Source organism: Alternaria postmessia (genome assembly GCF_024291825.1).
Source record: "Alternaria postmessia strain BMP 2775 chromosome Unknown scaffold_29, whole genome shotgun sequence".
NCBI lineage: Eukaryota > Fungi > Ascomycota > Dothideomycetes > Pleosporales > Pleosporaceae > Alternaria > Alternaria postmessia.
In genome coordinates this window covers 77,687-90,571 of record NW_026260102.1, presented here as the reverse complement: position 1 = coordinate 90,571, position 12,885 = coordinate 77,687, and the positions used below count along the sequence as shown (strand labels likewise).

Genomic DNA, 12,885 nt, shown 5'->3' with positions numbered 1-12,885 from the left:
TCTACCCATGCAGAACGACACTGACGCAGGTAGCGATGAGCTGCCGGCCTACTGCAGAGGTATCCTGAAAACCTGCTCTAAGGCCATTACTTTTTGTTGTACCTGCGTTCCGCAGCTCGGAGGACGCGTGTAACTAGCGAAAACACTCCCAAAATCCGCTTAGAGAGCACCAGTCGATGCCATCTTCTTGCGGAGATGGTTCTTGTACTCGCCAATGCTTCCGTCCCACCGGCGGACGGTCTTGTGTTCGCAGACCATGATATCCTTCGCAATCTTGTCGAGCAATCTGTTGTTTGTTAGTAGGCTATTACAGTGTTAGGCGAGCGAGGAACATACCGGAAGTCGTGAGAAACAACGACGACACCACCGCTGAAAGCGTTGATGGCATCAGCCAAACTGTCAATGGTTGGGATATCCAGACCGTTGGTAGGCTCGTCGAGCAACAACATGTTGGGTCCCTCAATAGCAAGCAGGGCGAAGACAATACGGGACTTCTGACCATCGGACAGAGTAGCCATCTTGGAGGTCTGGGCCTCACCAGTCATACCGTAACGGCCGAGCTGTTGACGCCAGTACTGAAGATCTTGGCTGATGTGGTGGAACTTGTCGCGGACGAAGTCGAGGGCAGACTTGGTGAGGTCGAGCTGTTCAGCAGAGTGCTGGCTGTACACACCGAGCTTCAAGTGAGTGTGGCGCGATACGACACCAGATGTGGGGCTGAGCTTTCCAGTGAAGATGTTGAGCAAAGTCGACTTTCCAACACCGTTGGGTCCGACAAGAGCTGTTCGAGAGTCCATGTCGACACCAAAGTCAAGGTTCTCGTACAGGTTATCCTTTGAGTCTCCAGAGTAAGAGAAGGTGACATCGTCGAGCGAAAGCACAGGTGGTGGCAGCTTCTCGACATCGGCGAAACGGAAAGTGAAGACACGGTCAACGGCAACGGGCTCGATGAGACCGTCAGCCTCCATCTTGTCCAAAATCTTCTGTCGAGATTTGGCTTGCCTGACCAAGTTGGCGTAGGTACCAGCGGAAGCAATGAACTTCTTGATGTGCTTGATCTCATCTTGCTGCTTCTCGTAGGCCTTGGTCTGGTTGACCTCCTGCTCAGTACGAGTCTTGTGGTATGTGTCGTAGTTACCTCCGTAGTAGAGGAGTTTCTTTTGACGCATGTCAATCATGTTTGTGCAGACACCGTTCAAGAAGTCCATGGAGTGGGACACGAGAACCAAAGTGCGCTCCCACTTCTTCATGTACTCCTCAAGCCACACACAAGCCTCCAAGTCCAAATGGGCAGTGGGGTCGTCGAGCAGCAGGAGGGCAGGCTTGACGAACAGCGCCTTGGCGAGCGCGACACGCATACGCCATCCACCGGACATGTCCTTTGTCTTCTTGTTGATGGTGTTCTTGTTGAAGCCGAGACCAGTGAGAATGAGAGATGCGCGGGTATGGAAGGTTGATGGGTCCATGTCTTCTTGACGCTGGCAAAGGGTTAATAAGGTTTACTTTGGTTCGATCTGACTGGTACATACCTCGTAGATGTCGTCGAGAAGAGGGCTCTCGGGACCATCCTTCTCAAGAATGTCCTCGGCCAGCTTCTCAAGACGGGCCAACTCGTTCTCAGCCTCACGGACGACCCACTCCAAGGCACCCAACTCGGTCTTGGGGGCACCCTGGTTCAGCAGGTAAATGTCGATGTGCTCTGGGAAGGGGAACTCGCGCTTGTCGATGGCCTTGAGAAGAGTGGTCTTTCCGCAACCGTTCTCACCCAACAGACCGTATCGTCGGCCGTAGTTGATCTCGAGGGTGGAGTCGTTGAAGAGGACTTTTCCGTGGAAGACGAGCGATGCAGAGATGATCTTGACATCGCGCGACTGCTCGAGCGAGGCGAGCACACCGGTGGTGACACGGTCAGACAGACCGTGCTTGTCCTCCTGCATGGTGAGCTTCTTGACCTCCTCGTTCAGCTCGAGGTCCTCGGCCTCGTCGCCGTTCTCAGAGTTGGCCTTGGAGGCATTCTTGGAGTTGGCCTTGGACGACAACTTGGAAGTGGCCGTCTTCTTGGGCTTCGCATCGCCGTCAGCGGCGCGCTTCGCTTGGCGGGCAGCTTTCGAGGCGGAGACCATGGTGTCTTAGTGGTGTATGAGTGAAGACTCTGGGATGGTGGAAGGAGGAGGAAATTTCGTAGGGTTGGGAACAACGTCAATCTGTGCCCCGCTAAGTCTCTTATCGATTGTCGATACCCAAAGGTTCTGTTTCAGGTTCTCTTCAGAGCGCAACACTCGGATGGAAAAACGAGTGGAGTATTGAAGCGCTGCTGGTAATGTAGAAGGAGAGGATGTAAGAATAAGAACTCGTCAGGGCCGATCAGACAATGCGACCCTGTGAATCAATTTTCTTACTTGTGGCGAAGGCTGCGCACGGCCAATGGGCGCTCCCCCACCATCATCATAGGGCAAGTAAGGCGCTCAGCGGTCAGGCTGCACGCTGACATCGCTGCACGTGTGTTTCTTTGGAAGACTAGGCCTTGCGACACGCAGACAGCCTTGGAGTCTGGTGGGACACAGAACATTTGCATCTGCGTTTGATACGAGTTTGCTCTCTATCTGAAGTACTACGCTATACACCTCCCGACAAGGCGTCGACAGACTCATGTCTCCCGAGAAGATTTTCGTGTATTGAAAATCCATACTCTTCAGACTTTCACGGTGCGAGGAACAATTATCAAGTTTGACTATCGTTGGTATTGGATATCATGTATTTAGTTGTTGAGTGTTGTGGATACTCCTCGGAAAAGCCACGATCGTCATACGCGGCTTCTTATCTTCACCATACTCAACAACGATAAGCCCGTGCTATATACCAGCCTGACTGCTCCCACTATTACTCGGAACCATAGTGAACTCAGCACTACTCCTTCCACTGTCTGCCTCTTTTGTCTCCATGTCCCCTCCTTCTCTCCTAACGTCTACTCTCTTTCGTAACCTCTCTCGTAGCTTCTCTAATACCCTTGTCTCTTCCCCATTCAGACTTATATCGTCGGGTAGTACGACTTCTGCACCGTTGATTTCTATTATATCCCCTGTTTGGTCGTAACGTTGTTCCTCCGCACTCTTCTTTGGTTCCAATCCGCCTCTCCCGTCTGGCACTACCTCTTCGTCTTCAATCTTCGCTTTGCGTAAATCCACAGGGGTCCACCAATATATTGGAAACTGCCTCTGAATGTTGTTGATGATCAGCCCGACTGTAACCATAAGGGTGGCGCCCCAGAGAACAAGTCCGACAAAATACCAACCCATGGCCGTAATGACCGGGTCTGTGGCGGCGAGCACTGCGGATGCGCCACCTGGAGGATGTACGGTGTTGGTCAAAAGCATGACAGCAGACGCGCAGCCGCATGCTATGGCACCCGCGATCCATTTTATTGACTCGTACTCTGGATGGTATTGAAACAACTTCGATACCCCGACGCCAATAAGCGCGGAGATGCCGTGGCCTAGCAGGGCATTGCGGGGTTGGCCGAGAGGTGAACGTATAGAGTTGTACTCGAGAATTGCAGAGGCACCCTGTGCGTGTAGTCAGCACAACACACTGCCACGGCCTCATTCATGGGTAACGTACAAATGAAGCGATCAACGCTGGTGGCTGATGCCATTGTATACTATCCGTATTGTTGAAGACTGCTGCTACAACCGCCAGACCACAGAATGCGCCCAGCAACGACCAGAACGCTCCAAGTATGTTCCCAACATCCTGTCGCGATTCTTTTCTGTAACCGAGGAACCTTGATATCGACGTCGGAAGCTTGTACAGCGGCGAAGGAGGAATAACACGATTAAGGTAGCGATCGATATCGAGGTCCCATTCTCTTGCACCCGAAAACACACTCATAGTGATCAGAAAGATCGAAAGAGACAGAGTCTATGCACAAAGTACAAACAAGGCAAGCAACAGGTCGACGACGTCTATAAGAAACTAAGTTTCAAGGCCTCGGGAGCGGACCGCAAAAGCTCTTGCGCGACCAAGTGCCTCATCGCGCCATTTATTCCCGGATCCAGCGTTAAAGAACGGTGCCTTTGGCCGCTCCTTCACGATTCGAATTGCACAACACGCGCATTTACCCTGACGTTGACCTGGCACATGCGCGGCGATCTGAGTTGAAGGTTCACGCGCAACAAGTTGGGCTTTACGTAAAATTACGTACCACAAACACCACCATAATATGGCTTCGTTGACATCTCCTCGGTTCCGCGGATACGCTTCGTGTAGTGATTGATGTGAGTCTAGAGTGTTTTTGAGAATGTACCAAGTTTATTGAAAGTACTTTTGTTATGATTGCTGCGCTGATAATAGCAGTCAGAGTGCAAACAAAGAAATGCCCGACTGTAGTTCTTGAACTATTCGATGTTGGTATCCAGTAAATGATCTGATGCGAACATCTTGAAGACTGTAACATGTTGCATCTCTATGTATCTATCCGGTTGCGCCCAATATGGTTGTGCCTGAGATTGTACTACAGGATGTACCAGCAAGTCCAGGATGAACAGCTGAAGATCGACGTCATCCCTGCGCTCACCACGCTAACTGCCTATACAGATCTCGCATCAACAACACACATGACTAGCAGAAGATAGTGGACCAAAGGTTTTATACAGCTACATACGGCGAGACACGGCGAGACGCGGATGTCCGACACTGTATTATGCTATGATGTAAACGGGTATAAATCTATCGAGAAGGTGTCGAAAATTACGACTGCGCCATGCGTCGGATCCCGCTTGGACTGTACTCCGTATGTGCAACGCTAGTAGTCCCGGAACCTCAAGCAGAAATACAAACTTACGCGCCGCTGACCGACAAACGCCTCATGACTGTAGTGTGACAGCCCTGAACTCTCTACCCATACACCCCGTAACACCCCGAACTCCTATGAAGACACAAAACCCGTGCACGACTAGGTACCACGGAACAAGAACTGCAAGTCTTCAGGACTGAGGCGATCCATGGCAACCTTGTCGTTGTTCACAGTGCCAGCAATCATAGCTGCCTTCTTCTCTTGCAGCGCGACCATACGCGACTCTACACTATCCTCGATACAAAGGCGAGTAATCACACAAGGGCGACGTTGGCCGATACGATGGCATCGATCGGCAGACTGCCACTCGGCTGCTGGATTCCACCATCTAAATTGTTTTAGCAGGCTGTCACAGAATATGCCTAAGGATAGTACTTACGGGTCAACGATGAATACCCTGGAAGCTTCGGTAAGGTTGAGAGCGACACCGCCAGCCTTGAGAGAGACGAGGAAGACCTCAACATCCGGGTTTGTCATAAAGTGTTCGATGCTCTTCTGGCGTTGGGCGGGTGTCATGCTACCATCTAACATGACCGTGTTGAAACCGGCGCGACGTAGACGCCATTCAATGAGTTGCAACATGGACGTGAACTGGCTGAAGACGATGGACTTGAGTGTCTGCTTCTTGCTGCGAAGCTTATAGAGGTCGTATACTAACATCTCGATCTTGGTGGAAGACGTCCAGTTCTCCATCTTGATACGGTTGATGATAGAGGTCTTCTTGACAGAGTCCTCATCTTGCTCAAGCTCAGGCTGCTCAAAGTCGATGGCAAGAGCGATGTGACAGCGAGGACAGTCTGCTTCCATACCGGATGTTTCGCAGGTATCCATGAAGTCCTTGATGCAAGCGCGACAGAACTCGTGACGGCAGTGAGAGCGTACCGCATCCTCGGCAGGCTCATCGCAGATGTTACATACGTAGACGTTGCCAGCACCTTCAACCGCCTTCTTCTTCAGCAACAGATCAGGGTGATTAGCGACCTGTCGCATTTGCATGATAAGACCAAAGATGTTGGCGTAGTTGTTTAGCATGACACCTTGCGCAACATACGTGTCGAACTTGCGCGAGGAGTTCGACATGATCGACGTTGAGAAGTCGCGCTCTACCTCACTGAAGAACTCGTTGTGAATGATGATATCCTTCATTGGAAGCTCCATCGAGTTGGTGTGATCGCGCTTCATACGCCGTAACATGATGCGAGCAGTGATCAAATGAAGCTTCGTCAAAGCTTCTTCGCGAAGCTGGACGTCATCACCAGTGATCGGGTTCAGAAGCTCCTGGTTGAACACAGAAATGTGCTCAGATGCACCATGGTTGCAAGCAACACACATGTGGTCATCGTCGGTAGCCCAGTGTAGCTTCTCGCAATCACACGAACGGCAGAAGTAGTCTGCAAAAGGGCGAACCTCCAGAAAGCGAAGAAGGGAGAAGAACTCTCCGATGCGGTTCTGGACTGGCGTACCAGACAAGCACCACTTGTAGTTACTAGTAAGTGCAAAACAAGCCTTGGCTACACCGGTGTTGCGGGACTTGATGCTGTGCGCTTCGTCCAGAATCAGGCGGTGGTAATGGATAGCATGAAGTGCTGATGCTTCCTTGATGATGTCCTCACCACGAGACCATCCTTTGGTTTCTTTGCGGTGAAGTGATTCCAGAGAGTTGTACGAGACCATGATTACGTCGTAGGACTTCAGTTCCTTAATAGACATCTTCTTGCATTTAGCATTCGTGCCGTGGTACACCAAGACTTTGAGTTTGTTGTCTGTGTATTCGCGGATCTCATTGGACCATTGCATGAGAGCGACTGGCGGAACACAAACCAGCGTCGGCTGCTTCGCAGGGTAGTCAGACATGATCAGAGAGACAGCCTGAATAGTCTTGCCCATACCCATCTCATCTCCGAGTAGCCCACCCTTGTAGTGAGTCTTCTCTTGCCGAACCATCCAGCTGAGGCCCTCCAGTTGAAATGGTTTTAATCGCCGGGTGATTGATGCAGGCTGCTCTGCCTTCAGAGTCTCGAGGATCGGAATCTTCTTCAGATCATCCCACATAGTGCGCAGCTTTGGGTGCTGTTGCTCTGCTCGCTCACGATTCATGGCGCGCTTTCGCTCCCACTTGTCCGCGATGTGTGCGAACCTTGCCCGACGACCAGCTGCATCCTCCTTCTCACCTCGAGTGAGCTTCTTCTTGCGGCCTCCAGCTGCTTTAGGATTTGCCGCGACAATCTTCTTCACACGCGCACTTGTTGTCATCAGAGGCTCCTCGTCGCTATCGCTAGCCATGGGTGTTTCGATATCATTGAGCAGAGAATCGGCGTCATCTGCGTCGTCAGGACGGAACTCTCCGCCATCGGACTCATCGTCATCAAGGAAGTCCTCCTCTGTGAAGGTACCCTTCTTCTTCGCACTAGAACGCGCAGAGCGACCACGCTCTGTTGAAGATGCTTGAGCCTTGCCCTTACCCTTGCCTTTGTAAGATGGGGGTGAGGACAGCTCATCTACCAATGAATCCCGGTCGTCGTCGCTTAAGATCTCTTCGACCTTGGCTTTGCCCTTTCCCTTGCCGACATATGCAGGCGCTTTCTTGCGACGCGAAGGTGCGACTGGCTCATCTTCAGATAGCATGTCTTCGTCTTCATCCGTCTCAATCTTCTGACGCTTGCTGTGTGGCGCATCCTCTTCGTCCTCTAACTGCATTTGTAGAGCAATCTCAGCATCCATGTCGAGTGTCATGTCTTCGGAATCAGAGTCTAGTACGGCGCTGCGAGATCGCTTAGATGAGGCGCTTTGCGAAGGCGTTGTAGCCTTGTTCAGCCGGCTACGGGCGGGCATCTTGCCACGATTGACTGAGGCAGCTGGTGTGGTCGAGATGCTGGTTCCCGGTGTCTCATAATCTGAGTTCTCCAAAGAAGGCGAGCCAGTTGAGCTCTCTTGCTCTGCTTGTTCTGCGTTGAGTCCTGCTAGCCTTCCGCGAGTGGCGGGCGCTTTCTTGGACTTGGTGGGAATCAATACTTCTTTGAGGACGCGGCGACTGTTGGCGGATTTTTGGGGCGCTTCGACTTCGATTGTGTCCGTTTCGTGGTCGGAAGAGTTTGGTACGAAGGATCTAGAGGCGCGAGTGCGCTTCTGTTTGTGGCGACTATCATCCATGGGGGAATCTACTAGGGCTATGACCGCGTTAGCACTAGAGTGAAGAACAGAAATGACTGCTTATCCATAAGTGAGAGCCGGAAACAGCCTATACATACCAGTTGCAGACGCTGGTGAAGGCGCGGTGGCGACGTCATTCGCGATACCGGTCGATTTGCGGGTTGATCGCCGAGGTGCCATTATGATCGATTAAGGGAAAGGAAAAGCAAGCGAATTTGCGACTGAGATCGAGGAACGCGCAGCGAACACAGGACTGATGAACAGATTGAATGAAAGACTGTAACCTCGACGGAGGGGTGAGATGACAAGAAGCACTAAATGTGGAAAGGCAGATGTACCCCTGGCTCTTTCGCGCCGATAGTCTGTCGCGCGTTCACGCCTCCGGTGGCAAATTCAGGGACAGAGTCTAGGGACGGCAAGGATTGGAAGGAAAATTGCGCAGATCGATCGTCTTGTGTAACACTGGCTCGTGTGTATACATCCCATCACTCCCAGTTTGCCACATCGCTCAGATGAGGTGGGGAAGACGCGTCGCGTCTCGGTGACGAAAGCACGTGATTAGATCTATCTCGACTCTTTACAGATTAGCGCTGACTGCCCACGCCACTGTCAGCCCTTTTGCAGAATCAGTGCACAAAGCTCAGACTGCTGCCAGTACATCTCCACTGCTGTTCCCTCGTTGAATGCCCTCCCCTTCTGTTGTACCGTCTAATATACTGAAGTCATCGTTCAGCGTCAAGGCCATGTTGACAGGACAACACTTCCTGCAGACTTAGTACCCAACTACATAGCACCTATTTTGTGGCGGCGGAAGCTCAGCGACGGCTACATTAATATCAGTAATCATATGATTAGACATCGTCTCTTCTTTGTATTTGTGCATGCATCGGCCTTTTTCGCTGTAGCACCTTGTTGTTACAACAAGGTTCGCTTCCTCTCCACTAGAACTGAATTCCTACACCTAAATTATAAGTAGCTGCAGACATATCTCGACTTACACTCCGTGATAAAGCCGTTAGTCGATAGTCTTCCGAAAAAACTTGCCAAGCAGGTTGCCAGTCTATCTACTATGGAATGTGTAGCGTTTCATCTTTGAGAACGTCCCAGCTAACATCTGACGTGCGATTCCTATCGATTTTGACAACTCATACTACAGCACCATATCAACAGAGGTGGACCTTCTTCAAGTCTGTGATCAAGTCAACTTGAAGGATAGCCACGCTACGTGACATGGCCAAACAGATGAGTCCTACATGCTGACATTTATCCCCCTCGACTATCGTGGCATCGCCCGGGCGATCTTGGAGACAATCAGTCTTGTCCATACGTACATCGAAGCCTACACGAGGAAATTCCTGTAGGGCCAGAAGCCAGCTTCCAAACCTCGATCGTAGTATCACGAAAGCGCTTCGTCATCATGTTAGAGGGGACCTCTGGAAGCCCGAGCTATCCTAAGATGAAGTCAACAGATTTACTACCCAAGCTCTGCTACTTTTGTGCAGAAACTCAGAAGTCAAGCTGCATCTTTATCTTCTCAAACGTGTATATGTTTTGCTTGAAAGCGAGACATTCGGCTGATCGGCGTGCAATGTCCGTCACCGAGATGCGGACATGAAGTCACGAAATGAGGGATGCGTGATAAACAAAGCCTAAAAGAAGTTATTGTACCGGAAGTTGAACTCTGGAGAGTTTTCCGTTGAAGCTTTTGTGGGATCGAATGGTGCGAACGGAAGAACGATGTTGATGTTCGGGAAGTTCCCGGTTCACTTGCATATGCACTGCACAGACCAACGCGCGGCTAGTCGTCGCAGGACATGACGATGGCTCAGGCACCTCTTCCAGCTACCATCACCAACGTCGACCACCTCCGAACTCCATCTTCTCCTACAGCATCCTCGACATCGCCAATACAGGTAGCGGAATATCTCAAGATACTGCGATCGAAGCGCTACCGCCACCGCCGCCGCCGATAGACCAGCCGCCTCCGAGCGATACCGAAGCTACAACTCGCCCATCATGGTGAAGCCCGTTGTTTCCGCGATGAATGCTTGGACATGGTACGCGCGAACTGTTCTGGGAGCAATAGCAGTAACAAGGAAGCTGATGGAGTAATAGCATCGTCGTGTCCCTCTTCGCCATCGTCATTCTCTCCACAATCGGAGCGCTGTTCAAAGTACGTCTTCCGCGCGCCCAAGCATCCGATCCCTGAAGATATCTCGCCACCCACCCTGATGCTGAAGGGCGCATGGCTACAGATTAAGACATATGCTAACACGCAATTCACAGGGACACAGCGGCACCGTAATGGGAGGACATGAGGACCCCGAGGACGGTGGCGCAGTTGCTGGCGCGGTTTTCGGTGCGGTCTTCATATACATTGTATGTATTGACCCGAACAAGAAGTTTCCAGCTTGCTAACAGCTTCCAGGGCTTCTTTGTCTTCTGCGGACTGCAAGCCTTCCTTCACATGCGCGAAAGCCGCCGCGGTGCGATAAGCCTGTCATGAGCCCCAACAGCGTGCGAAACATGACCGAGGGATAACGCAAGATGAGAGACCATCAAAAATCTTTGGAGGCGACGACAAAGCATCGGAACATGCATGCGTCGTTGCGCCAGTGGAGGAAAGGCAAAGAGCACTTGTACATTGTAATATGACACACGGCGTTTAGCAGGCACAGGCGGGTTCATACATTTCCGTAGCAAGACATTGATTTGGTATAATCTATGCTCTGTGTTTATGCATGGGCCATGCATATCCATCCGTCCAAGCAAAATGACCGACCCATACACCAACGCCAGGATGCGCCAGTTGGGACTTCTCTATCTACCAGTCTCTCTCCCACAGCGGCTCAAGCGTCTTGCTCATATACGGACCATCGAGCCAGTAACCTAGCTTTCCGTAGTAACTCCTTACGCCGACACCAGAGATAACACTGATTTTACTACTTCCATGCTCTTCTCTAGCTATGCGCTCCGCCTCCTCCATCAGAAGCGTACCATAGCCTTGATGCTGGAACCTCTTCGGATCTCTAGCATGAATAGGTACGGCGGATCCGTAGACGTGTAACTCACGCACCAGCGAAGAAGGCTGACCGGTCAACTCTGGTCGGAAAGTGTGTTCCTTCGAACATTGTCGTAGACGAAGCAGGGCGATCAAGATGTCTTGCTTCGGATCTTCGTACGCAAGGAATGTCTCCCAACCACCGTTGGCTGTGTAATCCCGACGTACCAACTCGACCTGGTCGGGACGGATCTTATGCTTTACTTCGTTGATACCAACCTCACGCGTCCGTACATCGCGACACGAGGTACCAAAATCTTTCATTCTTGCCAGCGCCAACTCTCGCAAATTACCATTCTCGACACCGGACGTAACAAGCGGCATAGGGATATCGCGTTGTACGCGGTAGATACGCGTCCATGGTGGTACCAGTGCCAGAATTCGTGCCACGATATCGATGAGGGCGTTTGGTGTGTAGTTCTTGTATCTTCCCGTCCGCCAAAGTTCATATAGTCCTGTACCGCGGATGACAAGTGTTGGGTAGATCTTCAACCCATCGGTCCGGAAGTCTGGGTTCGAAAAGTACTCTACGAATTGATCGAGGTCACGCTCCATACCGACGTTGGGTAGGTCAGGCATCATGTGTGATACCACTTTGAAGCCAGCGTCTTTGGAGAGACAGAAGGTCTTTGCTACGGCAGCGACGGTGTGGCCTCGGTTGGTGTCGCGCGCTACGTCTTCGTAGAGTGACTGTACACCAATCTCAAGTCGAGTACATCCGTACCGTAGCATGGAAGAGAGATGCTGGTCCAAGCAGTAATCTGGCCGTGTTTCGATGGTAATACCAACGCACTTTATGTTACTCATCTCGCCGGCGGCAACAGCCTCGTCAACGTCTTTGGTCTGGTATCCAGAAAGCGCGTTATGCAGTTGTGAAATGAACTCATCCCGATATGACTCTGGCAGTGACATGAACGTGCCGCCCATGATGATGTACTCAACTTTATCGACACTGTGACCGAGCGACTTGATCTGGTCGACTCGTCCACGGGCCTGCTCATAAGGATCATATCGCGCTCGGATCGCGCGCATAGATGTGGGTTCGTAACCTGTGTAAGATTGTGTTGAATACTCAAAGTCTGAGTCTGGACCTCCTGGACAGTATACACATATGTTACCAGTATAGGCGATGTGTGGGCAACGGTGAGGTTTGCACATAACCGCCACCACTGCAATACCGGAGGAAGTACCTACAAGATGCATCAGCTCTGCAGCACTTTCTCGACAACATCTGGAAAGACATACGGATTGGCTTGGCGATGAGTTTTGGGAGGATATATTTCTTATAGTGCTCTGGTACCGCCGCGATAATCGCCGTAAGCGGGGGCTGGCTCTTCAAATAATGTCTCTTCGCAATCTGGCCCCGCAATGAATTCAAGTTGAGATCCTTCTTGGGCTTTGAGCCATCGGCCTGTGATTCATAGTCCTGGATGAGCGCAGAGGCGATATCTGCACATGCGCGCATATAACGTTCGTTCTCGGGTGGCAATTTGACATTTTTCGGTAGCCTCCTCTTGTGTTGTGTCTCCGTCACTGTCATTGTCGCCATGGTGGGCAGATTTTATTGTTCGAAGTACCCGGTTTAGAGACGACGACTCGTGGAGGACTCAGACTCTGGATATGGAAGTCACGAGTGGGGGTGCGATTTATTACGGGCTAAGACTGTTTCGTACTAGTGCAATCGCTTCAACTTGCCCGATAATATCGAGTGGTGACCACCAAGTTCCTACTCTTCTATGATGCGCACTCACCGTATCAACAATTCCAACATCGGTCTCGCCAAACGATGAAATTGAATTCAGCTTTCATTTGGCTACAACAG

At 51.3% G+C, this 12,885-nt stretch overlaps 5 protein-coding genes across 5 annotated transcripts; 1 reads left to right on the top strand and 4 right to left on the bottom strand.

Moving 5' to 3' along the window:
* Nucleotides 1–159: 159 nt before the first annotated feature.
* Nucleotides 160–2,123, bottom strand: ARB1 (ABC transporter ATP-binding protein arb1; the record flags this gene model as incomplete). Its single annotated transcript, XM_051731727.1, has 3 exons — nucleotides 160–286; nucleotides 337–1,478; nucleotides 1,530–2,123. The coding sequence occupies 3 exons, from the start codon at nucleotides 2,121–2,123 to the stop codon at nucleotides 160–162; spliced, it is 1,863 nt and encodes a 620-aa protein (XP_051588456.1).
* A 729-nt stretch (nucleotides 2,124–2,852) lies between these two features.
* On the bottom strand, nucleotides 2,853–3,888 carry J4E82_005461 (uncharacterized protein; the record flags this gene model as incomplete). Its single annotated transcript, XM_051731726.1, has 2 exons — nucleotides 2,853–3,563; nucleotides 3,619–3,888. The coding sequence occupies 2 exons, from the start codon at nucleotides 3,886–3,888 to the stop codon at nucleotides 2,853–2,855; spliced, it is 981 nt and encodes a 326-aa protein (XP_051588455.1).
* Nucleotides 3,889–4,951: 1,063 nt separating this feature from the next.
* Nucleotides 4,952–8,182, bottom strand: J4E82_005460 (uncharacterized protein; the record flags this gene model as incomplete). The annotated part of the gene is made up of 3 exons (XM_051731725.1): nucleotides 4,952–5,180; nucleotides 5,232–8,019; nucleotides 8,101–8,182. The coding sequence occupies 3 exons, from the start codon at nucleotides 8,180–8,182 to the stop codon at nucleotides 4,952–4,954; spliced, it is 3,099 nt and encodes a 1,032-aa protein (XP_051588454.1).
* Nucleotides 8,183–10,018: 1,836 nt separating this feature from the next.
* J4E82_005459 (uncharacterized protein) lies at nucleotides 10,019–10,508 on the top strand (the record flags this gene model as incomplete). Its single annotated transcript, XM_051731724.1, has 4 exons — nucleotides 10,019–10,059; nucleotides 10,118–10,175; nucleotides 10,289–10,381; nucleotides 10,431–10,508. 4 exons carry the CDS (start codon nucleotides 10,019–10,021, stop codon nucleotides 10,506–10,508), a joined length of 270 nt encoding a protein of 89 aa, XP_051588453.1.
* Nucleotides 10,509–10,826: 318 nt separating this feature from the next.
* Nucleotides 10,827–12,612, bottom strand: ELP3 (Elongator subunit; the record flags this gene model as incomplete). Its single annotated transcript, XM_051731723.1, has 2 exons — nucleotides 10,827–12,253; nucleotides 12,309–12,612. The coding sequence occupies 2 exons, from the start codon at nucleotides 12,610–12,612 to the stop codon at nucleotides 10,827–10,829; spliced, it is 1,731 nt and encodes a 576-aa protein (XP_051588452.1).
* Between the last annotated feature and the right edge of the window lie 273 nt (nucleotides 12,613–12,885).